The sequence below is a fragment of the Penicillium chrysogenum genome (genome assembly GCF_028827035.1).
Source record: "Penicillium chrysogenum strain IBT 35668 chromosome Unknown utg000005l_segment0_segment0, whole genome shotgun sequence".
In the NCBI taxonomy this organism is placed as follows: Eukaryota; Fungi; Ascomycota; class Eurotiomycetes; order Eurotiales; family Aspergillaceae; genus Penicillium; species Penicillium chrysogenum.
Genome location: NW_026622753.1, coordinates 5813932 through 5838566, shown reverse-complemented (window position 1 = coordinate 5838566; position 24635 = coordinate 5813932). Strand labels below are relative to the sequence as shown.

General features: G+C 51.3%; 11 protein-coding genes across 11 annotated transcripts; 7 read left to right on the top strand and 4 right to left on the bottom strand.

Annotated features, from left to right (window-relative positions):
- Positions 1-744: 744 nt before the first annotated feature.
- On the bottom strand, positions 745-1944 carry N7489_010605 (uncharacterized protein; the record flags this gene model as incomplete). Its single annotated transcript, XM_056716354.1, has 2 exons — positions 745-1650; positions 1705-1944. 2 exons carry the CDS (start codon positions 1942-1944, stop codon positions 745-747), a joined length of 1146 nt encoding a protein of 381 aa, XP_056563976.1.
- A 970-nt stretch (positions 1945-2914) lies between these two features.
- On the top strand, positions 2915-3185 carry N7489_010604 (uncharacterized protein; the record flags this gene model as incomplete). The annotated part of the gene is given in 2 exon segments (XM_056716353.1): positions 2915-3077; positions 3091-3185. The coding sequence occupies 2 exon segments, from the start codon at positions 2915-2917 to the stop codon at positions 3183-3185; spliced, it is 258 nt and encodes an 85-aa protein (XP_056563975.1).
- A 2167-nt stretch (positions 3186-5352) lies between these two features.
- On the bottom strand, positions 5353-8444 carry N7489_010603 (uncharacterized protein; the record flags this gene model as incomplete). The annotated part of the gene is made up of 2 exons (XM_056716352.1): positions 5353-7274; positions 7328-8444. 2 exons carry the CDS (start codon positions 8442-8444, stop codon positions 5353-5355), a joined length of 3039 nt encoding a protein of 1012 aa, XP_056563974.1.
- Positions 8445-9256: 812 nt separating this feature from the next.
- N7489_010602 (uncharacterized protein) lies at positions 9257-9745 on the top strand (the record flags this gene model as incomplete). Its single annotated transcript, XM_056716351.1, has 2 exons — positions 9257-9352; positions 9443-9745. The coding sequence occupies 2 exons, from the start codon at positions 9257-9259 to the stop codon at positions 9743-9745; spliced, it is 399 nt and encodes a 132-aa protein (XP_056563973.1).
- Positions 9746-10521: 776 nt separating this feature from the next.
- N7489_010601 (SDR family oxidoreductase) lies at positions 10522-11765 on the bottom strand (the record flags this gene model as incomplete). Its single annotated transcript, XM_056716350.1, has 6 exons — positions 10522-10643; positions 10698-10848; positions 10912-11111; positions 11174-11337; positions 11399-11657; positions 11711-11765. The coding sequence occupies 6 exons, from the start codon at positions 11763-11765 to the stop codon at positions 10522-10524; spliced, it is 951 nt and encodes a 316-aa protein (XP_056563972.1).
- Positions 11766-12927: 1162 nt separating this feature from the next.
- N7489_010600 (uncharacterized protein) lies at positions 12928-13555 on the top strand (the record flags this gene model as incomplete). Its single annotated transcript, XM_056716349.1, has 2 exons — positions 12928-12987; positions 13058-13555. The coding sequence occupies 2 exons, from the start codon at positions 12928-12930 to the stop codon at positions 13553-13555; spliced, it is 558 nt and encodes a 185-aa protein (XP_056563971.1).
- Positions 13556-15465: 1910 nt separating this feature from the next.
- On the top strand, positions 15466-16086 carry N7489_010599 (uncharacterized protein; the record flags this gene model as incomplete). Its single annotated transcript, XM_056716348.1, has 1 exon — positions 15466-16086. The coding sequence occupies one exon, from the start codon at positions 15466-15468 to the stop codon at positions 16084-16086; it is 621 nt and encodes a 206-aa protein (XP_056563970.1).
- A 777-nt stretch (positions 16087-16863) lies between these two features.
- Positions 16864-17509, top strand: N7489_010598 (uncharacterized protein; the record flags this gene model as incomplete). Its single annotated transcript, XM_056716347.1, has 2 exons — positions 16864-17414; positions 17467-17509. 2 exons carry the CDS (start codon positions 16864-16866, stop codon positions 17507-17509), a joined length of 594 nt encoding a protein of 197 aa, XP_056563969.1.
- A 451-nt stretch (positions 17510-17960) lies between these two features.
- N7489_010597 (glycosyltransferase family 69 protein) lies at positions 17961-19290 on the top strand (the record flags this gene model as incomplete). The annotated part of the gene is made up of 3 exons (XM_056716346.1): positions 17961-18533; positions 18601-18826; positions 18875-19290. The coding sequence occupies 3 exons, from the start codon at positions 17961-17963 to the stop codon at positions 19288-19290; spliced, it is 1215 nt and encodes a 404-aa protein (XP_056563968.1).
- A 916-nt stretch (positions 19291-20206) lies between these two features.
- N7489_010596 (homocysteine S-methyltransferase family protein) lies at positions 20207-21311 on the top strand (the record flags this gene model as incomplete). Its single annotated transcript, XM_056716345.1, has 2 exons — positions 20207-21103; positions 21171-21311. The coding sequence occupies 2 exons, from the start codon at positions 20207-20209 to the stop codon at positions 21309-21311; spliced, it is 1038 nt and encodes a 345-aa protein (XP_056563967.1).
- Positions 21312-21443: 132 nt separating this feature from the next.
- N7489_010595 (putative amino acid permease) lies at positions 21444-23211 on the bottom strand (the record flags this gene model as incomplete). The annotated part of the gene is made up of 2 exons (XM_056716344.1): positions 21444-21560; positions 21628-23211. Coding segments are annotated over 2 exons (1701 nt in total), but the record flags the coding sequence as incomplete, so codon positions are not given.
- Positions 23212-24635: the final 1424 nt, after the last annotated feature.

Sequence of the window (24635 nt, the reverse complement as noted above, 5' to 3'; positions counted from 1 at the left end):
CGAATGAGTGGAAAGACCAGTCCGGCTGCCAATTGCTGGTGCCCAAGGATAGCAGGGCCCTTCTTTTGGTCCTTGCACTTGTTTTATTTTTGCTTGTGTGGTTGGTCATGTCTTGTGCTTGATGATCCATGGCTTGTGTTGTTGTGTCTTGTGTCGGGTTGTGCCCCATGTTTCGTCTTGTTCTGTCTTGCTGTTCCAAGGTTTTGTCTTGTTCCTTCGAGTGGTCCTTTGGCACCACAAGGTCTGGTGTATTTATGAGGATTGACGGTGGAGAGCCAACCCTAGTGACCGTTCTTGGTCGGAGACAGTAGATTTTTCTTTTTTCTTTTTTATTTTGTTTTTTTGTTTTTTTGCTTGTCATTGATAGTGATCTTGTCAAGTTCACCGCTGGTGTGAGAGAAGCGTGTGTTTTGCGGTGGATCATTCAAAGGAAAGATATTGAAAGGCCAGTCTGGAGGTGGCCGGTGATGACCCTTGAAAGAGGACTTGAAGGAGTGTATGTTGCCCAGGTGTATTTTGTATTGTATTTGTTAAGCGGTCGTCGGGTTTCGGGAAATCAGTGTATTTGCGTGAGCACTTTTCGTAGGAAGGAAACCCCAGCTGAGAAATTGAGCACTGTCCAGACAGGCTGATAATGGCCCTCGAATAAGACAGCGGGCTTGACAAGATCAATGTGTTCTTCTTTTTTTTGTTTTTTTTTTTTTTTTTTTTTTTTTTTTCTTTTTTTCTTTTTCTTTTTCTTTTTTAAATCTTATCGAGTGAGGCTCGGTTCCGAGAAGGCCCAGTGTATTCAGGAAGGACCTCCTCGGACGGACGAGGAATGGTCACGAGGCCCTGCTTTTCACAGGCCTCGCCGTCCTCCCAGGCGGCCTTGTGCTCCGAAGAAGTGGTGCCGCGGTAGCGTTGCCAGAGGAAAACCACAGCCTGGCCGACCAGCATGCCAATGGCACTGGCGGTCAATCCAGCCAGGACACCCAAAACAGCCGGGACAACGATAAAGTGCACAATGCGAGAGAAAGTGCGGGCGAAAGCGCCGTGGTATGGGTGGTGATGATGGGGACGAGCGGAGCCGTGGGCGTGGGCATGGTGGCGACCGTCTTCCCCGAAAGGAGGCGGGAAAGGGAAAGGCATACCGTCATGGCCTTGTTCATAGTGGCCCGTTGTCTTGCCCTTGTGTTTGCCATGGCAGCTCTTGCGGCCGGTTTTGGTCATGCCCATAACACGAGCTTTGGCGCCAGCCAACAGGCCTCGAATACGAGAGACCAGAAGTTCCTGCAGGCATTTGGCCTTTCCGTTGCACTCCTTCCAGGACAAGCGGTCGGAGGCAGGAGTGGTGTTTTCAATTTCAGTCCGGGCGATGAAGAGCTCGCCGTTGGGATCCTGTAGAACGGTGATCGCAACGGTATCGACAGGGACTGGGTGGGTCTCGAGGTCGAGGACAGTGAATCGGATATCCAGGAGTTCATAGCCCGGCTCGTCAGATGGTGCGGCCATCGGCATGATCTCAAGGGCATAGCCAACAGGCATTGGGTTGGAGTCCTCTCCCTCTTCATTTTGTTGTACAGCAAGAATTGGAATAGGCGGGGCCGGTGGGAATATTTGGCGGCCGTTGGCCAGCAGGCAGTTGTCTTCGATCGAGAAATCCAGAGTCTACCGGGGTCTGTTAGCTAGTTCAAATGAATAAACGGATTCTATCATGCTTACCAGAGAGGATGGTTTGCCCTCCGCCCAGGTAACAACACCTTCGTCGTTGGTTTCACGCAGAGGACATTCAGAGCAGGGCAGGTCAACAATCGCATGATGAACGTCCTCCAAAAGCATAGGGTGAACATTCACAAACCCATCTTCAATCATATCGACTTTAGGTTCCATCTCGGGGACGACGAGCATCGCACTGGCGCCAAGGGCAGCGGCGCCACCCAGCAAGACGGAGCGCACGAACATGGCGATGGAAGGAAACCAAGGTGGAGGCAAAATGTAAGTCAGAAGCAAGGCGATGCTTCCCTCCTTAAATTTGATGAGACAGGTAGACTCAACAGCGTGATGAACAATATCTCGAGGGGGTATGGAGATAAGTGATCTTCTTTCAGCGGGAAGTGGAGTGGGTGACGCCAGCTCCTGCGTGGCTCGTGCTGTGATTGGTGGATGGCTGATAGTCAGCCTGCTGACTGTGTTGGCGGCATCTCCCGAGCTTGGAGATTCGTGTTTGGATGCGTAGGCTCAAAGACCCTCTCAGAGGAACACCGAGTGGCATACAGAGTGGCATACAATGTGGTATTGTTGCCATAATCTTTTGTAAAATGGAAGATGGCGACGACTCCAGTTGCAAGCGTATAGGGTATGCGCTCGAAATATTGCTGATGGCCGTACTCCGTATATCACAGCATAATCCGGTTTGCACGTCGCTTTCAGCTACCAGGAGTTGGCATGGCATCTCCTGAGAGCTCTGGGTTATATGTGATACTGCATCATACATTTCAAGGTGACGAGTCACAATGTTGATGGTGGCGTGGGCTTTCGCCGAGTGCGAAATGTGCACGGCCTGGTGAATAGTAGGACCAAGGCGCATACTGCAGTATCAGGTTTTCAAGCTTCCGGGAGACCATAAAATGCTCCCAGTTTCCAGGAGCTGACGGTTGTTGCAAGTTCCTACCATCAGCCTGCTCATTGCGCAGGTGCCATGATGCCAGCTCCTAGGAAATCAACTGATATTCCCGTTCCTAGGAGCTGGTGACTGTTGCGCATTGGCACGGTCAGCCTGCTGAACATATGTAGACCGCATTGGATTGTGTTCATGCCATGTTGCCAGCCCCCGGGAGATTGTATAATGTCCCCCACTACCGAGAGCTCGCCTGTTGCTCGTGTCAGCTCCCAGGATATCATTTGATGTCCCCAAGTCCTAGGGGCTGACAACATGGACGAACTGGCGAATTCAGCAGGCTCACTATGCAGGTGGCATCAAATCGTGTTTGTGCCATTGCCAGCCCCTGGGAGATCATATAATGGTCCCATCTCCCAGGGGCTGGCTGTTCAGCAGGCTGACTATACGGGTGGCATCGAAGGGTGTTTGCCCCATTGTAAGTGGCATAGTCAGCCTGCTGAACACGCAGGTGGCAGCTCTTGTGCTATTGCAAGCCCCTGGGAGATCAAATAATGTTCCCCACGCCCAGGAGCTGGCCTATTGATCATGTCATGGTGCCAGCCCCTAGGAGAACATTTGATGTCCCCATCTCCTAGGGGCTGGCGGGTTGCTGTTGAATCGGCGGGTTCAGAAGGCTGACCATAAGGCCAACTCCTAGGAGATCATGTAATCTCTCCACTGTCAGGAGCTGGCGCAGTCGCTCTAGAAGGTGGCATGGTCAGCCTGCTGAACACGCCAGCCCCTGGGAGATCAAATAATGGTCCCCGCTCCCAGAGGCTGGCGCATTGTTCCTGCTACGTGACTAGCAGGCTGACCATCGTGCCAGCTCGTAGGAGATCATGTAATGCTCTCCGCTCCTGGAGCTGGCGGCTGCAGAAGGTGGCATGGTCAGCCCGCTAAACACACAGGCGGCAGCTTTTATGCCGTATTTCCAGCCCCTGGGAGATCATGTAATGGTCCCCGCTCCCAGAGACTGGCGCGATGTTGGTGTTGCTAGCCCCTAGGAGATCATAATGGTCCCATTTCCTAGGGGCTGGCGTGTTTAACAGGCTGGCCATGCTGGAGGTTTCTGAAGGTAGGATGGTCAGCCTGCTAAACACGCAGGGGGCAGCTGTTGTGCCATTGCCAGCCCCTGGGAGATCATATAATGGTCCCCGCTCCCAGAGACTGGCGCGATGTTGGTGTTGCTAGCCCCTAGGAGATCATAATGGTCCCATTTCCTAGGGGCTGGCGTGTTTAACAGGCTGGCCATGTTGGAGGTTTCTGAAGGTAGGATGGTCAGCCTGCTAAACACGCAGGTGGCAGCTGTTGTGCCATTGCCAGCCCCTGGGAGATCATATAATGGTCCCCGCTCCCAGAGGCTGGCGCGCTGTTGGTGTTGCCAGCCCCTAGGAGATCATATAATGGTCCCATCTCCTAGGGGCTGGCTGTTCAGCAGGCTGACTATGCAGATGGCATCGAAGCGTGTTTGTGCCATTGTAAAGTGGCATAGTCAGCCTGCTGAACGTGCAGTGGCAGGTGTCGTGCCATTGCCAGCCCCTGGGAGATCATATAATGGTCCTATCTCCCATGGGCTGGCGCGCGCTGTTGGTGTTGTCAGCCCCCGGGAGATGATATGATATCTCCGTCTCCCAGGGGCTGGCGAGTTGTTCCTACTGCGTGTCCAGCAGGTTGACCATGCAGGTGGTATTTGGACCATCGTGCCAGCTCCCGGGAGATCATGTAATGCTCTCCGCTCCCAGGAGCTGGCGGTTGCAAGGTGGCATGGTCAGCCTGCTAGACACGTAGGTGGCAGCTGTTGTGCTGTATTGCCAGCCCCCGGGAGATGATATGATATCCCCGTCTCCCAGGGGCTGGCACGTTGTTGTTTCTCCTACGTGTCCAGCAGGCTGACAATGCAGGTGGCATTTGGACCACCGTGCCAGCTCCCGGGAGATCATATAATGTTCTCCACTCCCAGGAGCTGGCGGTTGCTGGTGGTGGCATGGTCAGCCTGCTGGACACGCAGGTGGTAGCTGTTGTGCTGTATTGCCAGCCCCCGGGAGGTGATATGATATCCCCGTCTCCCAGGGGCTGGCGCGTTGTTGTTCCTGCTGCGTGTCTAGCAGGCTGACCATGTAGATGGCATGGTTTGTGCCACCGTGCCAGCTCCTAGGAGATCATGTAATGCTCTCCACTCCTAGGAGCTGGCGGTTGCTGGTGGTGGCATGGTCAGCCTGCTGGACACGCAGGTGGTAGCTGTTGTGCTGTATTGCCAGCCCCCCGGGAGGTGATATCCCGTCTCCCAGGGGCTGGCGCGTTGTTCCTGCTGCGTGTCCAGCAGGCTGACCATATAGATGGCATGGTTTGTGCCACCGTGCCAGCTCCTAGGAGATCATGTAATGTTCTCCACTCCCAGGAGCTGACGGTTGCTGATGGTGGCATGGTCAGCCTGCTGGACACGCTCGCGGTGTCCCGTATCGGACTCTGTTGCTTCATGGCCATCTAATATATCACTCTGACCCCACCATAGATGATCTACCCAGTTTCCTGGGTAGGCAGTGGGTGCGATATAAATATGGTTATATATCTTATCGAAGACATCATACATGACCCCGAAGGGTCCGCAACAGGTGTGTGTAATTGCACTTGTGCAGGTGAAGCGGCAATCGTCGGACTTGCCAGCTTCCTGCCTTGCAATAGAAGCATCGTTTTTGGGTTGTCAGTTGCCATCAACCGAACAATGTCCGGTCTCCGGCAAAACTACGCAAGATGACATGGATAATCCACTCCAAGAGTGGAACATAGCCATACTCCTCGCGCAGTCCCTCCAGGAACTGCTCTGGGCCCTCAAAGGCGTACGCAAGGTGTTCGAGGTGACCTAGCCACAATGGGGACGACAGCAGAGTCACAATCACCATAGCGAATACACCAAAGGAGGCCCATCGAGTTCCTGTCCATAGTACCCGCAATAGATCCGAGCCCTCATGCATGTCTGACTCGCCAGACGCAGTGATGACAGGTGGGTCGGAAGGCCAAGCTCCTGGCATTTGAAGACCAGAAGTCGCTGCGTCTTCTCCGCCCATTTCCTCCTGTACGTCTCCTGCAGTCTTTTGAGCGCTGCAATTTGGGTCTTCGGCATCCTCGACCCTCTTGGCGCCTTCCGAAACCCCCGCACGGGAATCTGCCCCTGTTGCAACGGCATTTTCTGCCGAAGCGTCTTCGGGGCTGGCCACCAGGGAAGAGGTGGAGCGCCTCCGAGAGGTTGCTGTGACCTGCAACCCCTTCAGGGCTTTGTAAAAGTTTGGCCGACGTTCAACCCTGCGAAAGCGCATTGTGGGCATCGCCTGTGTCCGCGACTGAGTATCGGTCCGCTCGCTCAGAACGGCACGGTCGGACGCATTCAGAGTCGGCTCAGGGACAGCACGCACACTCTGAATGTACTCAGTTCGCTGGACCGGGACGATACGGTCTGATCTGTTCGGAGTCGGCTTAGGAACAGCACGCACCCTCCGAACTCTCTCAGTCCACAATGGCGTAGCGTGGGCTGACTTGATTTGGGCTGGCTCACTAGGAGCAGGCACACCCAAAACGTCGTCGGACACATTCACACTAAGCGAGGTGGGCTCCGGGGCAGCTTGAGTCGGCTTGGGAACAGCGGGCTCACTCAAAGCTGCCTCAGTCCGCACCTGCTCGGTCTTAGAAGTGTCGATTTCGTCCGAATCAGCTTGAGCCGGCTTGGGAACAGCGGGCTCGCTCAAAGCTGAAGCGGGAAGAACCTGCTCGGTGGCCTCTGAGGCGGCTTGAGTCGGCTTGGGAACAGCGGGCTCACTCAAAGCTGCCTCAGCCGGCACCTGCTCGGTCTTGAGAGTGTCAATTTCGTCCGAATCAGCTTGAGCCGGCTTGGGAACAGCGGGCTCGCTCAAAGCTGAAGCGGGATGAACCTGCTCGGTGGTCTCCGAGGCAGCTTGAGTTGGCTTAGAGACAGCTGGCTCACTCATAGCTGCCTCAGTCGGCACCTGCTCGGTTGAGACACCCTCAGTGTACTTGAAATCGGTCTGAGCTGGCTGCGTAACAGCTGGCACACTCATGACTGGCACTTCCACTTTCACTGCAGTGTGACATGTGTAGCTGTCTGATATCGCAAGCAACCGGGATCCGTTGCTTGCGATAATATTGTCCGTGGCCCTCTTCTTGCGGGTAGGCTCATCCCCGCTCGAATTGTCCACGCCAGCTGTCCGTTTGCGCACTGGCATGTTGACGGACTCGATGGCCATCTGGGGCACACGACGGGCACGACGGGTAGGACTGACAGGACGGGCAGGACTGACAGGACGGGTAGGACTGACACGACGGACACGACTGACACGACGGACACGACTGACACGACGGACACGACTGACACGACGGACACGACGGGTACGACGGGCACGACGGACACGACGCACAGAGCGCCGTTGGTATGGCTGGTATCGTGCATTTCGTGCGTATTGCTTGCGCACGTGTGGGCGGCCTCGGCTTTTGGCTGGCTTCAAGGGTTCAACAGGGGCATCCGGTATGACAATATCAGAGGGATCCGGGCGGGCAATATCAGAGGGATCCGGGCGGGCAATATCAGAGAGGGAGGGGGCGGCGTTAGAGGCCAGACCAGGAACTATCACGGCATTCTCCTCGACGGTAGACGATGGAGGGGGGAGGCGTGTTCACCAGATGCCTGGCTCGGAGCCGCCAGGGCATCTTGATTGATTGTGATCACGGGCTCCTCATCCCAGTCCATGTCAACGTCTTCGTCCGTAACCAGTTCCATGGTATCCTGCGACCCATCTTCCTGTAGCGGGGCGGCGGCAAGTTCTTGGCCCTTGGGTGAGCTAGCCCGCGACGATCTGCGGCTGTCCAATGACATCACGTCGGAAAGCACGCTAGGGCTTTCAGACCGCGACCTCATCGAGCAGTCGCCATCGTCGACGACGGACTCGGCGTCACTACCAGCACCGGGACCCTCAGAGAGGAGCGGTCCCGGGTCACGAGCCTTCCCTTTGCCGAGCTCTTGCGGGTGGAAATCAGATGCATGCCCATGGGAGCCTGGTTCCTGGCTTCCCACGACGTGACGACGCGCAATACCCACAGGGTTGGTGGTGGACTCAACAGTCGGAGCACTGCGAGCCCGCACCTGACTGTCCCTTGTGGCTTGCATGGCCGCGGCAAGCATGTGGTTGAGGTTCCTGGCGAGGCCTTTCATTCGGTCCTCGGCACCCGCAAGGCGTTGTTGGCGCTGCAGGTTGAATTCAGCGGCTGCGACTATCTGTCGCAGATCCTGGACATCGTGCCGGTCCTTTTGGAGGGCGTACTGAAGACCTTGGAGGGCAGCTTTGTTTCCTTCAGCGCGCTCGAGTTCTTCAGACACCTGGTCCAATCGGTCCTCCAGGATCCGGAATTGGCGGTCGATGTCGCGAGCCCGGTCGTTGTAAGACCGGTTGATCAAGGCATCTATATGCGCTTGATCAACAAACCGAGTGGTGCGATGGGTCGCCACTTGGGATCGCAGAGCAGACACCTGGGACCCGGCGTTGTTCTGCTCGCTCTCCTGGCGAGAAATAGTCGCCTCGGCATCCGCCAGACTTGCGCTCAACGCGGTGACTCCGCGCGATGTCTGTCGTGGTCGGACACCAAGGGGGGAAGAATGGGCTGTGTCGGGGCCCACCAGGGGGGTGATCCCGTGCGGGGGACCCTGGTTGTTGAGGGACGGGATGGCGGGGGTGGGGGCACCCGCCATTTGGAACCCGATGACGCCGTTACGGCGGGCTGATCGCTGTTGGTTTGCCATTACGACTGCGAGACAGGTTAGATATGATGCTCAAAAAATTGCTTACAAAGTAACTGAACTCACAATTTCGAAAATGGCAACGCAAACAGGCACGCGGGGGGAGATTTCTTATGCGAATCTATAAGATGACGCGTTAGAAAAGGTAGACAGCTTACTCGGACGGGGAGTTGGCACTAACCAGCAGTTTTTTTGGGCACTTCGCAGATGAACCACGAAGGGAAAGGATGGGATCTGATGAAATCTCTGATGATGGAAAAAAAGAAGAGAGGAGGAGAAGAAGAAAGAGAAGTTGAGAGGAAAGGGGAGAAGATATAGGTAGGCCTCGACACGCGACGTGTTGGTGAGGCTCTGGCACCTTCTGGGTCAATGACCTGCTCAATGGCTTGGTCTCACCTCCTGAGACCAATCAATAGGCTCCCCATTGTTTATTGATGGCAGGGTCTTTCTCCAACAATGGCTATTATGAGATCTCCAATAAAGAGAACAATGGGATGTCTCATTGGTCCCTTGAATGCTCTTTTTCTAGGAATAGGATGTCTCATCCAGCAATACAGTCTACATCTTTTCTGAATATGTGTCTATTCAATTGTACCTTTTCTAGAGTTAGCTCTACGTAGAGATTCCCAGCAGTAGCTCGCTGACATACATGCCCTCGAGATCTGCGCCATGTGGTTGCGGCTAAATTGTTCTCGGCTTGCCGAAGGCCAGTGCACTCGGTTTACCGAGTAGATTTTCCTTCCATGGTCTAACGAAAGCTTGGAAGTCTTGGCGATTGCGTACCGCCAGGTCTACTTACGTTCTAAAATATAGTCATGGCGGGGGCTACTGTCACCATGATTCTTGGTCAAAAAAGTTGTCCTGCCCCGACTCTCGTCGTCACGCATTCACGGGACGATCTGCACGCTTTTGTGGGTTCTACTGTTCTGGCATATGAATATACTGCGTTTCAAGCCCTCCTACACTGGGAGTCATTGCTAACAGGAAAATCATATCCCTAGAGCCGTTTTGGGGGGATGGGCGGTCCCTCGGTCCCACAACAGCACAAATACATACGAGCATGGTACGGGCCGGATCCGTCAAGCGAACCAAGCACCGGCCACCAACCAGCAAGCTGTCCGTGGGGATCTACGCTTGAGTCAAAGCAGACGCGCCCACCTGGGTTAGCCTACATTGCGAACAATCACACGACGGCCTTCGCATCATGGAGATACTCCATCAAGCGAAACGACCCAAATGTCAAGATCGACCTTGGACCATTTTCCCAAGATCTCGTGTCCCAGTTGACGCAATTGATGATCTAACAACCGAACTGTCTCTAACAGACCCTCAACCGCGATACGAGACCTTTGTAGTCATACCCGTTGACCTTCCCATGGCAGGGATCCCATTCCACTTGATTTTCTCATCGGTACGGGGTGGAGGTAAGCGTCTCATTTTGCCGAATTACTCAAAATATCTGTCGTGCAAAGGAGACTGACACTGTTTCCGCTTCAAATCCCCTGTCCAGACGCCCAGGAAGCTTCAAACTACCAGCAGCCCTCGCAGCAAACATCCGGGAAGTGGTCTGATCCGCCAGCGAAGGATGTTCAATGTGACGATTCACCCCTATTGGTTTCATAATTTCGAAAACCACCCAACACCCAATTATACAGGCAAGGGGCATCTGTGAAGATGACGTTTCCACAACATGAAGAAAGACATCCATTCAAACGGGGAAATCTTGTTCCCAAGCCTAAATAACAGAGTGTATCCATGCCTTCCCCGCTCCTCAGCTAGCAACGGTGAAGAAAGCCATTGCACCATCTTAGCGTCTATGGAGCACGGGTCGCTTTGGGTTTGCTATATAGTATTGTCACACATACAAGTGTCGGGAGGAGTGCTTTGCAGAGTGAAGACAGGGCACAGCACTTTGGGCATGCGATAACAGCAACTTGGGTTGATCTAGTCAAGGCGACAACATCAGAAATGTCATGAATGGATATAATGTCTATCTGTCAAATCCATGTAGTTATACGTAGTGTTATCTATCCAAAATGATCCGATGTATTATCAATATCTTGTGCATGATTTCAGTAGCTCAAAGCTTAGATTTCTTGCCGGTCACGTTGGGTACTTCATCTCCCGAAAGTAAAAAGTCTGGGTAAGAAAGGCTCCCACCGGAAGCACCGCCTGCTGACATGCGCCAGTTTGCACCATCAACTGTTTAGTGTCAGTATGGAGCGTCCATCACGTTGTTGTTATCTGACAACTCACCAACAAGCGTTTGACCACTGACATAGCTGCCAGTGTCTGAGAAAAGATACACCGTGGCATCGGCGATGTCGCGGACATGGCCGAAGCGGCCCAGCGGCTGGGCCTTGGTGTAAGCCTCCAGGGCATCTGCTGGTAGCAGGCGTTCCAAACCCTGCAGAATGGTAAGTGGACCAATTTTTACCATACGCATAACACTGTTGAGGGTTATACTAACCTCAGTTTGCGCAATAGGACCGGGCGCAATAATATTGGAAGTCAAACCGCGAGGACCATACTCGATTGCGACACTGTGCGACAAGGCATCGATACCAGCTTTGGCAACCGATACATGGCTCTGGAAAGGCATACCCCGATAGTGAATGGTGGCACTGACGAAGACGATTCTTCCACCGGTTCCAACCGGTGATGGTTGAACTGAAGGATTGTCAGTTGCAACGATAGACAGAGGTTCGGGATTCACCCAATGGTGCACTCACGAGTCGTTGAGTCCATTCTGTGCTTGCTTGCTGACTCCCTTAGGTACGGAAGGGTCGCCTTGAGGGTATTATAAGAGCCCAAGACGTCGATATCCATTACTGATTTGAAAGCGTTGACCGAGAGTTGCTCGATGGAGGCGAGGAAGTTACCCGCCGCTCCAGCACTGTCGGATACTATCAGTATTGAGAATGGAAGACTGCCGTCAAGTTACTATATCAACGTACATGACGAAATCAATTCCTCCTAGCTCCTTGACACAGCGCTCAACTGCTTGCTGCAAATTCTCGAGCTTGCGCACGTCCACGGAACCAATGCCAATCACCTTGGCACCGGGTCGCGCTGTCGCGATGTCCTGGGCAACGCGCTCGGTCTTCTCTACATTACGGCCAATGATGCAGGCCTTGGCACCCAGGTGTACTAAGGCCCGGACCTGGGCACTACAGATAGTGCCCGCGCCACCTGTGCAGAAGACGACCTTGTTTGCTGGATCAGGAATTAGCGTGGGTGCGGTGGCGACGGGCTAAAAGAGAGCTTACCGAAGATCCCATCCTTCCAAGAGTCACTCAAGTATTCTGTCTTGGGCAGCGGCATTCTGGTTACTATGTACACCCCTGGATAACTCAGTCTAAAGATTGTGGGGGACTTGGGGGACGTTCAGGAGGTCGGCCCCAGGTGATTTAATGACACCCGTTTCCCCACAGTCGGACCTCGGCTTCACGGATTTATGCATTTATGAACTTTATGCGCCCAAGTTTGTAATGCATAAGATATTATGCGAATATGCCACCTTGGAAGCTTTTGAGGAATTATCCCAAAGCTGTTACAGCCAACACTTTCTTTGATACGCTGTATGTAGAGAATGATAGTGGTACTCAGTCCTCATTATCTGTGTATCGCGCCTTCATCACCCTCTAGGGATTCATTCATTCTTCATAGACTGTATCAGCCCGTATCTAGGTGTCCAGGCATACATGTATCCGACTATTTCAGAGTCAAGGGAACTATGCTTGCTGTTATTCGCAAACGTGTATACGTACATCTATTTTTCTAAAGCGAATTGGTTATCTACTAGACTGCGCTCTCAAAAATCAACAAGCTAGGCAGTGTTTTGCGACTCAAACAGCTCCACTTCCTTAAGTGCCTTGGCGACAGTTGCTAACAGTTGGTCACTGTTCTCGGGCCCAGCACTAATGCGAAGTACGTGTTGGGGCACCCCATACTTGGGGACATTTTCTCTGTTCCAGTAATTCGCCAGCTGCACATATGGAATCACCAGAAGTTAGTTCCGAAACTGGAACCTTTGTTGCTTACGCGGGGACCAATGTAAAATATAAGTTCGCAAGAGTTCCAGGAGGAGAAGGTTTGTTTTCCTGTCGTTCCATATACACCGTGAAAATTGGCCAGCGATAAGACGTTCTCATATATATTCACATAGACGTCGATCTGCGTCCTATATACAGCCGCATACATAGAATTCAACACTAAATCAAGCATAAGTTAGACCACGCTTATATCCACACATATATAGTGCCACTAATCTATCATAGAAAGAACATATAGATTCCTCTCATTGCGATGAAGAAAGGCCACCCGCTGATTGGCTGGCGTGTGGGCGGACCGCGACGTCACCGAAAAAGAACCGTCTCTCTTCTTTGCATTGTTGACGCGAATATTCGACTCGACCAATTTCGGACTTCGTTGTTTTCATTGAATACAAAATCCGAGACAAGTGATTAGCTTTTTATTCTGCAACATGGCCTGTCCCATCAGCGTCAGCAAGTTTGTTGGCACTGTCTCCCTCGGTCTTCTTACCGTACGTCAACCGCATCTATCGCATCATAAAATATGGCCAACAAGACTAACAACCCCTCTCAAACTTATAGGGCCTCTCCTACTCCACATCAAACATTACAATCCCGGCTCTACAGCTCCTTCCAACAGCGACAACCGCCGCCCGCTCCCTAAACGAAGTGAAGCGTCTAACCCGCCGATATGCACTGCGCCTCTCCTTCCTGACCAACAGCTGCTTCTGTTTCGCATGGTGCCTGTCCTCTCCGCGCCGCCGACACCCATACATGGTCTGGCTGTGGGCATTTTCTACAATCGGTGCCCACGGTGTTGATTACTGGTTCAACCGTCACCTCGGCTTCAAGAACTGGGCCTCGGCTGTCATCCGCGACGTTTCCCACTTCTCCCTTGTCCGGGACTCGACCACAAAGAAGGATGAAGACCTTGTCGTGGTTGAGGCTGAGGAAGACCTGAATGGCGAGACCGTTCAGCGCGAGATGGACCGGGAGCGCCGGCTCCACCGCGCGCGCACTTGGTTGTCTGGTATTGCGCTTTCTATTGGCATTGTTGGTCTCTGGGGTGACAAACGGTGATCCTTTTCTCCTCATTCTGTGTCCAAGAGTTTTTCTTTATGGTGAAGACACTGGTTGTTGCCCCATATCTATTTTCTGGAAAAGCCTTTTCGCTACTGTTTGTTGATCGCGTCTAATATGTTTCGTGCTTGATACCTTTTTGTTCCGTTCTCTTTCTCTTTAGGACATCTTTTCGTGAACATTGCAATGGAATAACCTAGAATGGAGTAACTTCTAACTTCGTATCCGGTATATCCGAGCCATATTTACAAAATCGTACCCCGACCAGCCATGAAGCGCATCATCTACCATAGACACCTAGCCTTGACTAACGTGAATGGGGAGGCAGAGGAAAGAGAAATTGATACGGGAATCCAGCGTTTCATTTGCTATGGTTCACATGTACACGATACATCTTACCTATAACACGCACATCAGCATAACATAATATGTACCAAGGTAATAGCTCCATACGTACAGACAAACAACATACAACTAGCATCTGAAGTAGATGCCTTGAACCGACCAGACTCGCCTGCAAATCATCCTCATCTTTGCTTAACAGCCCTCAGACCTTGAATAACAAGGGTAATTGTTGGTAGGCTTGCCATGATTTCCCCTAGACACCTTGCGAGTCGAAAATGAACGATAAAAGTGGGCAGTCTTCTAGCCTAGCTAACTCACATAATGAGTAAAGATCATTAGGAACAAAAGTAAGGAATAATAGCAGAATGTACAGTAAGTGACTAGAGAGGAGAGTGAGAATAGACTGAGATGAGAGTGAGAGTAGAGTGATATACAAAGACACATGTATCTTCGGGTTAGAATATACCTAGGTATTGTATGCGCACTTTATAGAAGGTTTGTATATATACTCTGAGATTACCAAATGGATCATACCAAGGTGAAGACGTGATGGATAGATAAATAATAAACGAAGAAGATACCCTAAGTATCAGGTAGCAGAGTAATTTCGTGGTCCTTAGAACTGTGAGCTATAAATACCATCTTCTTCCTTCTTCATCTTCTCTCTTCTTACAACCCCTCCACATCTCCACATCTTCACCGAATGGCACTATATATACCCATGCCTTGCGTTCGTGAGTTCGTCTCATTCTTACTTACCCCTTGTGTTCTACTAACATGGTTTCTAGGACTATAAATACTCGCTTCTCCTTCCTCTTCCTTCCTCCGTCCTCCGTTCTCTCCCGTCGCCTAAATCCGAAGGGCAAAACCTCGTCCTATGCCCTAGGCCTCGACGCTAGGAAACCATTTTATCATCGTCTCTTTCGATCTATCTGCTTTTCAGCCTGAGAAGCATCTACTAAGAGACAATACCATTGCCATTGATGGTTAGTCCCAACTAACCTTCCAAGTAACCCGGCTACCTTTTCCCGACGCATTTCGCACAGATTCGCGCCCACCCCCTTTGCTCTCAACTTCTCTTTTCTTCTTCTTCTCCTCTCTTCTTTTTTCTATCATCAGAGATTTCATCAGATCCCATCCTTTCCCTTCGTGGTTCATCTGCGAAGTGCACAAAAGATCTGCTGGTTAGTGCCAACTACCCTTCCGAGTAAGCTGTCTACCTTTTCTAACGCATCGTCGCATAGATTCGTGCCCAGTCTCTGGGCCCTTACAAACCTCTCTCGCGTCTCTGTTTGCCATTTCGAGACAGTGAGTTCAGTCACTTTGCAAAAGCTTTCGAGCATCATATCTAACCTATCTCGCAGTTCGTGATGGCAAACCCACACGCACCAGCCCGCCGTAACGGCGTCATTGGGTTTCAAATGGCGGGTGCCCCCACCCCCGCCATTCCCCACACCAACAACCAGGGTCCCCCGCACGGGATCACGGCACCGACATAGCCCATTCCTCCTACGCTATCCCTCTAGTCGCCCCGGCATACCGAGCAGGCGCCCACTGAGGCAGCTATGAGTGCGCTAGCTGTTCCCCAGCCGACTCGAGTTGCCCTAGAGGCCACTGAACAGGTTCTTCCCGCTTCAGCTTTGAGTGAGCCCGCTGTTCCCAAGCCGGCTCAAGCTGATTCGGATGAAATCGACACTTTCAAGACCGAGCAGGTGCGGACTGAGGCAGCTTTGAGTGAGCCCGCTGTTCCCGAGCCGACTCAAGCTGCCCCGGAGCCCACCTCGCTTAGAGTGAATGTGTCCGACGACGTTTTGGGTGTGCCTGCTCCTAGTGAGCCAGCCCAAATCAAGTCAGCCCACGCTACGCCATTGTGGACTGAGAGAGTTCGGAGGGTGCATGTTGTCCCTGAGCCGACTCTGAGTGGGTCCGACCGTGCCGTTCCGAGCGAGTGGACCGATACTCAGTCGCGGGCTAGTTCACCCAAGGGCCAAGAACTTGCCGCCGCCCCGCTGCAGGAAGATGGGTCGCAGGATACTATGGAACTGGTCACCGACGAAGACATTGACATGAACTGGGATGAGGAGCCCGTGATCACACCTAACCAAGATGCCCTGGCGGCTCCGAGCCAGGCATCTGCTGAACACGCCTCCCCCCTCCATCGTCTACCGTCGAGGATAATGCCGTGATGCCAGAAGCACCACCTATTACCACCACTATCATCAAGCCGCAGCAAGTGGACAACACTTGCTCAACAACTAGGTGATCTAGTGTACTACTGACCAATCCAAAAATTCATATTCCTTTCAATGATTTCCGCCAAAATAAAAACAAGAAATATCTAGAGTAATGAGGAGCAACTCGAGTAATTCCTGATTCTACGTACAAAGATAAACACAATAGCAATAGGCGTTGATTACACATGAGGTTGAAAAATGCCGATATCGAAGGGGGATTCAGGTAAGGTGGATAGAAACGGGGAAGAAAGGCATGGACAACGTTGGGGGGTTCCTGTCAGAAGATGTATATAAAATATAAAATATATAGCATGATCTACAGAAACACCTCAATGATAACTCGGTCACTATCGACTGGTATGATGCACCGCGGAGAAGACGACTATATCCTCCCAAATATAGGTTTGAAATGAGCAGTGGTCAAATGTGCCATGTACCCCTATTGACTAGGATTAATATCGAGGAAGGATAATTAGCAACTTCGAGACATAGCCAGACCAATGATCCGAAGAAATAAAATTAATCCCAATACGCTAAGGACAACGGCGGAGCTGTCGGAAATGAGCCCCTTAGCGCAAAGAGAATAAGAACACGACAGCGTAGGTTGTGTTTCTGCGAAAAAGAAGAAAAAAATACTACAGACCTGGATTAAAATCTTAGACTTGGAAAGCATGGTCAACATCACCATCGTCAACGGCCAAATCTACACGCCAGGACTGGCAATTGTCGATGCGCCACAACCTAACACGCCCCTCGGAGGAGGCAAGTCAATACACCAGAATATATCGACCCTTTGCTAATTTCCTAGACAACCTTCAAATTGCAATCGACGTGTCCGGCAATGGCCAACTACCGTGGCCGGCATCAACTCAACCCGACTCGTCCACCCGCTTCCACGACATCACACTCTTCTTAACCTCCGAGTCGCACAACTTGACCATCTCCAACGGCACAAAGCCCGCGTCTAACACAAGTTACGTCGGTCCCATCTTGGACCTGGAGCCCTCATCCACCGTCAAACATGTGAACTGGATTTGGCCCGAGTGTCTCGTGGGAGACGACTCTGGCTCAAAGGACTCGGCACGCGGGACATACAACATTTCCATGCACCAATCTTTCCGCTGGAATGGGATTGACTATTATACTGTCTTTGACCTGCCAATCTCTGTCACCAACAGCATACCCGAGAACGATAACCGGCTCGACTGCGAGATGCTCGAAAACCAGCTCCTTAGCGCGGCGGAGATCGGCGTGAGCTCGGATTCACTGCCTGGGCAGCCGTGGGTTGAGGGTGGAGTTAGTACGACGGCGTTAGCTCCTGAGGCAAGTCAGACAGGGGCGGGCAACCGGTGCCATTTGGGATTCAAGAGAGTAGCTGGCATTGCGGTTGTTATGACGGCTATTTTGCATTTCCTGGGTTGAGACTTCTTCCTGGGTTTCATCCCTTGTATACCACTTTTCATCATTGTTTTTGTCTTGTTCAGATTAACATAGGAACCATTTCTATACTTCCACGTGCGTTCAACCATATTAAGATTCAAAGTCAGGCTGTCACAATTCCTTTACGACGATCGGCGAATAACTGTTTTACTCCTTTCGTCGATGATCATCGTTGATATTTCTGCTTTGGGAAGTATACATTCTCACATTGATCTTGGAACATCCCTTGATTGCCAAGTTCTCCCTTCTAGCAATATTGAATATCCTCTATCCAGGGTCTCTCGAACATCTCCAGTCATGTATGTCAAAAAGACCATATCGCGCACATCGCAACCGACCCCGACGTTGACACCAAAGCACCAATCTCCCCAATACCCTCGCTTTCCATGACGATTTTGTCCACCTCCCGACGAGTCCTCCGGTATCGCATCGCCCGGGCTCTGATTATAATCTTCGCAATATGGAATCTAGCCGAAATACATCTGATTCAGCACCGAATTTACGAAGCCGAGTATACTGCCCTCCGACGCCGGCCACAGAAACAAGAACGAATATATATTGCAAGCATCAATTGGAACAATGAGCTCATTCTACGCAGTCATTGGAGCAAGGCACTCACCCAGCTGGTCTTGAAGCTTGGTCGTGAAAATGTGTTCATCAGCATATACGAAAGCGGGAGCTACGATAACACGAAAGGCGCATTGAGAGAACTGGACTGGGAACTCGAACGAATGCGGGTACCCCGGAATATCACTTTGTCGCCTGTAACACATGAAGATGAATTAGCCGCACCTGCGGATGGCGAGGGCTGGATTCGCACTCCCGATGGGCAGAAACAACTACGGCGAGTGCCGTATCTAGCGCGGATACGGAACTTGAGCTTGTTGCCTCTGCAGGATCTCGCACGGCAGGGTATCACTTTCGATAAGATTCTGTTTCTGAATGACGTTGTGTTCACGGTGAGTACGAGTCAGCTTGTCTTCTGCGAAGGTGTATTCTAACCAAAGACTCTCTTTCGTTAACCAGCCGAGCGACGTCCTCAAACTTCTCGATACTAATGGCGGCGAATACGCTGCTGCTTGCTCGTTGGATTTCTCCAGTCCTCCGGACTACTATGACACATTTGCTCTCCGGGATAGTAAGGGTCATGAATCTATTATGCAGACGTGGCCCTATTTCAGCTCTGCGGAATCGCGACATGCAATGAAAAATATGTCTCCTGTTCCTGTGGCGAGTTGTTGGAACGGCATGGGTACGCTGGCCTCCATTCTATAAAGTGGATAAACTAACATATCTCTAGTGGCGATGCCTGCAAGTCCATTCATCGCCAGCTCCCCGCTTCACTTCCGAGGTATCCCCGACTCCCTAGCGGAGTACCATCTTGAAGGCTCCGAGTGCTGTCTTATCCACACAGACAACCCACTGTCAGTGGAAAAGGGTGTTTATTTGAACCCTTTGGTGAGGGTTGGGTATAGTGGCGCCGCATATACAGCTACGCATCCGATGATGAACTGGCTGTCTGCGAAACGGATTTTACAAGGGCTGTGGGTTAATCGACTACGCCGGTTGGGTATCACTACGTGGTTGAAAGAAGTAGTAGTTCAAAGGCGGATAGACAGCTGGAGAGTGTCGGGTGCTGGGAATGAAGAGCGTGGGGAACTTTGCATTATTAATGAGATGCAAATTCTGCATCGATATGGATGGGCCCATGTGTAAGAAGAGTAAGTGACATTGTTTGATAAATCATCTCATGTTGATGGATTGTATTCACTTCAGACAAAGTATGTATTTGAGGGATGGAGTAGCGCCTAGTGTGAAGATCAAGTTCTGCAAGAGGCTGACCTAGGTACAATGGATGTGTAGATGGATCGGCTAATAATATACTTTGAGCTGCCTAACATAGTACAGAGGAGACATCACAAAAGAATAGGGGTGTGTTCCGTGGGACCGCCAATGGCTATGGAGTATTCGTGCGCACAAATACTCAGCCATGACTTTATGCAAGGGCTCGCACGAGAACTGGAGTTTGATCAGGGTGCGCACCGGCATACGGCAGATCTCGACAATGGTAATGTTGACATCTCCGTAGATATAAGCACCAAGTGCCGGGAACCCTCCGCCTACGCTGTCTCTGGGGGCTACGGAGAGACATTGTGGTCGAGAGGGTTGGGGAGAGGAAAAAGGAAGAAGAAGAGAAGAGGGAGAAAGGTGGAAGTCTTTTTATACCCCCAAGAACACGCGTGCCTTCCTAAACACGACAACAGTCGTACCTTCCCAAAATTGAAATCTCTTGCCATAAATAGGTACATAGGGCTACTCAGGCAGTCAACTGTATTTTGTCTGCATAGTACCTAGGTAGAGCTCCACGGTGAGACAATGCTGCCATTACACAAAAATGATATTCAACCTCTTTTACTCTATCAGAGAGACGCAAACCCCCAGTATCTGGGAACATGGTCCACATTTAGTCTAATACCCACTTCTCAACTCCTCCCAGATTGACTTTTTATACCCCCGAGGCCGGCCCAAAGCGATTATGTAACCCCGGCAAATCGCCCCGTTTAGGACTGTATCAAACACCAAAACCCCCCACTTACCTCCATAAACCACCTAAATCCCCAAAATACACATAATGGCAACAATCCAAATCCTAGACGGAGGTCTGGGCACCTCCCTGGGCGATCTATACAACATCAAATTCGATTCCAAAACAACCCCACTCTGGGCCTCACACCTGCTAGTGAGCGACCCAGCAACACTGCAAGAATGCCAACGCGACTTCGGCGTCGCAGGAGTAGACATCCTCCTAACAGCAACCTACCAAGTTTCCGCTGAGGGCTTTGCACGCACCAAAACCGCCCAATTCCCAGACGGGATCCCGCGCAGCGCAGTGGGACCTTTCCTACAGAAAGCCGTGGACATCGCCGAGCAAGCGAAAGTGCGCGAGAGCGCAAGCGTCGCGCTCAGCCTTGGTCCTTACGGCGCATGCATGATCCCAGGACAGGAGTATAGCGGTGCATACGATGCTGAGCATGACTCCGAGGAGTCGTTGTATTTGTGGCACTTGGATCGCCTGCGGATGTTTGCTGAGGCGGATGGGGAGCTTGTGTCGCGGGTGCGGTATGTTGCGTTTGAGACTTTGCCGCGGCTTGATGAGGTTCGGGCTGTGAGGAGGGCGATTCGCGATTCTGCTTTCCGTGTGCCATTTTGGATTGCTTGTGTTTTCCCGCGCGATGACGATCTCTTGCCTGATGGGAGCTCGGTGGAGGAGGTTGTGCGGGCTGCTGTTGCGTCAATGGAGGGTGGGGATGTTCCCTGGGGGTTTGGGATCAATTGTACTAAGATGCATAAGCTTGCTGGGCTTGTTGATTTGTTTGGTCGCGCTGTTGCGGAGGTTGTTGCGGAGGGGCAGATATCTGCTCCGCCGAGTTTGGTGTTGTATCCTGATGGGACGAATGGGGAGGTGTACAATACTACGACGCAGGTTTGGGAGAAACGGGATGGGCTGGGTGATAATGTGAGTGCTAATGTGAGTATTACTCTCTGGTGGGAATGTTAGAGTACCCAGGTACAATTATGCTGACTTGAAAATTTAGCGACCTTGGGAGGAGCAGTTGGCCCAAGTGGTCAATGAAGCATACGAAAAGGGCCATTTCACTTCGTTCCTTGTGGGCGGGTGCTGCAAAGCTTCCCACCACGATATCAAGAAACTTGGACAGCAATTCAAGACTCAATAGAAATTTTAAGCGGAACCCAAACGGTGTTGTAAATGCAGATTGAATGAAATGAGATATTGTACATCGCTAATGTTGTCGCTAATGTTGAATAGCCAGCTAGGCATGCAAATATTTATACATCATAAAAGTCGTTCAAAAGAGCCAATCGGTGAACTTCGTCCAAGCATTGTTATGCGGGTTTTCAACCGGCATGATCTCCCCATCTAAGAGACGGCCCGACCATAAGTCGATGTTGGCAGCACGCTCAAACTGTACATTCAACATGTTAGCAAATATTCGTGGAAAAGCAAAAAGAATGGAAGGGGACTGAACTAACCTTGGTGCGATGCCAGAGCTTCCAGCAAATGATCGGAACGATGAAAATGGGGATACCGATGTACGACGCAACAAAGTCCGACGTATTCCAGTTGCCCTTCAAGAACACGGGGAAACCAGCAACCAGAGTAATTATAGTGGAACCGATAAAGCCCACCCAAGCGGCATAAGGTTGAAAAGGTGCCTTCCATGGGAGGGTGTCTCGGCTCACATTTTGCCTCTTCATTGCAGCAAAGAAACGAATATAGCAGAAGCAAAGAGTTGCCCATGCAATCAAACCAGCAACAGTGCTCAGGTTCAGAAGCCAGCTGAATGCCTGCGCTGCACCACCGCTGCCGAGACTCAGGTACGCCAGGGGCCCAAAGAGCCAGGCGGTAATAACTGCCACGTATGGCACACCATTCTTGTTCACGCGCCCGAAGATCTGGGGCAACTGGTGGTCTGTAGTCATGGCGACAATCATGCGCGACCCGACCCAGCAGTATGAGTTACCGGCGGACCACGCGGCGATGAGAATGCATGCGTTCACGATAGAGGGGAGAGCATTGATGCCGGCGTTAGTGATGGCAATGACGAAGGGCGAGCTGTTCGCATTCTCAGAGCCGGAGACAAGGCCTGCGGCTCTTGGGTCCACGATCATGCCGATGAGAAGGGCTCCGAGAATATAGAAGAATGCAATGCGGTAGGTCACACGGCGGGCGGCCTTGGGAATAGCACGATGAGGATCAACCGATTCGGATGCAGTAATAACGACAGTCTCGACACCAATGAAGCTGAACGAGGCGTTGACGAACGACGACAGGAAACCGAGGAAGTGGCCTGTTGGACCGGTGATACCGTTGAAGTTTGTCCACGGCCCGGGGTTATTCCAGTAGCGGAATCCAATGGCGTCGCCCTGAGGACCGCCGCCTGCAGTAATGACAATGGAGACGACAACCAAGCCAAGGAAGCAAAGAACCTTGACAGCACCTCCAAAGACTTCGGTTTCACCATAAAATCGCACACTCATCAAATTGATAGCCAAAATAAGCACCAATCCAACAGTGATCACCACGGCAGGCGTTATATCCGTCCAATATGAAACAATAACCGCGGCGGCCGAGACTTCCGACGCGATGGCGATTGTGTAACAGTATCCGTATGAAATAGCGAGTGAGAAACCAACAGCTGGGTCAATGAATCGAGTCGCCCAGTGAGGGAAGGATCCAGCAGTCGGGAAAAGCGTTGCGAGTTCGGCGATACTTTGCATGACACACCACAAAACTCCTCCCACAACAATATACGCGAGCAGCAAACCAGCGGGGCCAGCTTTGGCGTAGGCAGCGCCAGTTCCCACGAACAAACCAGTGCCGATACCACTGCAGAAGCCAATCATGGTGACCTGATAATTGCGCAGGCGACGCTGCAAGGCCGCACGACCGCCGACATTGAGCTCAAACTCCGCCTTGGGATTCACATCGTATTCTTCAAAATCTGCGCCTGGAGCCGGCTGGACATTGTTATTGTGGAAGCCGGACTTGTCCATGTTGTCGTGTGTGGTGGCGGTCATCCGGGCCAAGTCTTCCCCGTAGATTATACCCCGGAGACTTGGGAAATGATCAAAGCGGGTTAGGTGGGAAACAGCTCCCTTTTTCTTCCAAAATTATTCAGTCGCGTCCAAGCACGACATCGGCCCTGTAACGCCGATTTGCTCTCCACAGTGGGGAGCCTCATTGGGCTTCATTGCCCGGAGTTCGGCCTCTCTCCACTTTTATGGGAGGCGATTGACTAACTTTTTCTTCTTTGCCATAATCGCAAGAGAAGGCGAATTATGCGACATTGATTGGTTGACTTCATGTCATCTCAAGGCTTGTTGGCATATTGCGCCAATAAGCGTGATGCCCACTCAATTGTATTTTCTCCCAGGTACCAATAATTTGAGACGCAATGAAAGCTGTATGCGTATGGAAGGACGCCACGTGATGCGCCGGATAGGGTTCCAAGAATTCAAGTTTTGGGCCTGAGATCCTAGGCATTTAGTTTCTTTGCCTCAGGCCTTCATATAGCGCGGAACCTTTATCCGCGGGTTATTAGTTATCCTAATTAGTTACCCTATAGTTAGTCGTAGGGGGCCGGAGAACCGCAGGGTAAAGCTTTTCATCAAACTGAAACCAGCCATATAAGCAACTAGTACCTAGAGATATTTGTGTTGCTATAATGACCACAAGGGCTGGCCCTTCTATAATCGATCTTGTGTTACCACTTTGCCATGAAGGCTTACCGCGGATATTGGCGACATAGGGACAATGCGGTCAACCGAGGTTCTAACGGCCTTAGGAAGCGCAATTAGCAAGACGCACCCTATCTGTACTTTCAGCGTGGCAAGTGCCACTACAGAGAGAGATGCAGATTTCATATAAATCAACTGGGTTAGTGGACTTCAAGTCACATCGAATCGCATATCAACCTATAGCCGATTGTGTAAATGCTCTAAATCCTTACTTGAACTGCAGGAGACTTCTTAAAAATGGTATCTAAGGATCTAGATATTCTTAAACGGAGCATGACAAGATCTTTTAGTTCTGGAACGGGGCTCTTAAAATTCTTAATAGTGATAACAGCGGAAATCGTCAATTCCTCGTTAAAGACCTCATGGATGATCTTTATAGACTAGACTTTACCCTGGCAATAGCGGGTATAGCATTACCTATACTTCTCTCCTGAATTGTCTTTGTGTAGATGTGTTTATTAGGACTCTATAGATAACCTTCGGTGGCACGAATAGAGACTAAGCAGTAAGATATCTAAGAAGCGTTAGTGAAAGTGCGCCGGTGATCTTATTAGAGATGGTGAAGCTGCTGCTAAATGCCCTTTATTAGCTTTTGTCAAGGGTTACACATGCTCGATTCTATGATGAACTGCCCGGACTGCTCGATCAAACTGGCAAACTAGTCTTCGGAATGACCGAAACATGCTCGAGCGCCGACCTTAACAGACTCGAAGGCAGATTAGAAGTAACGCGAAGTATAA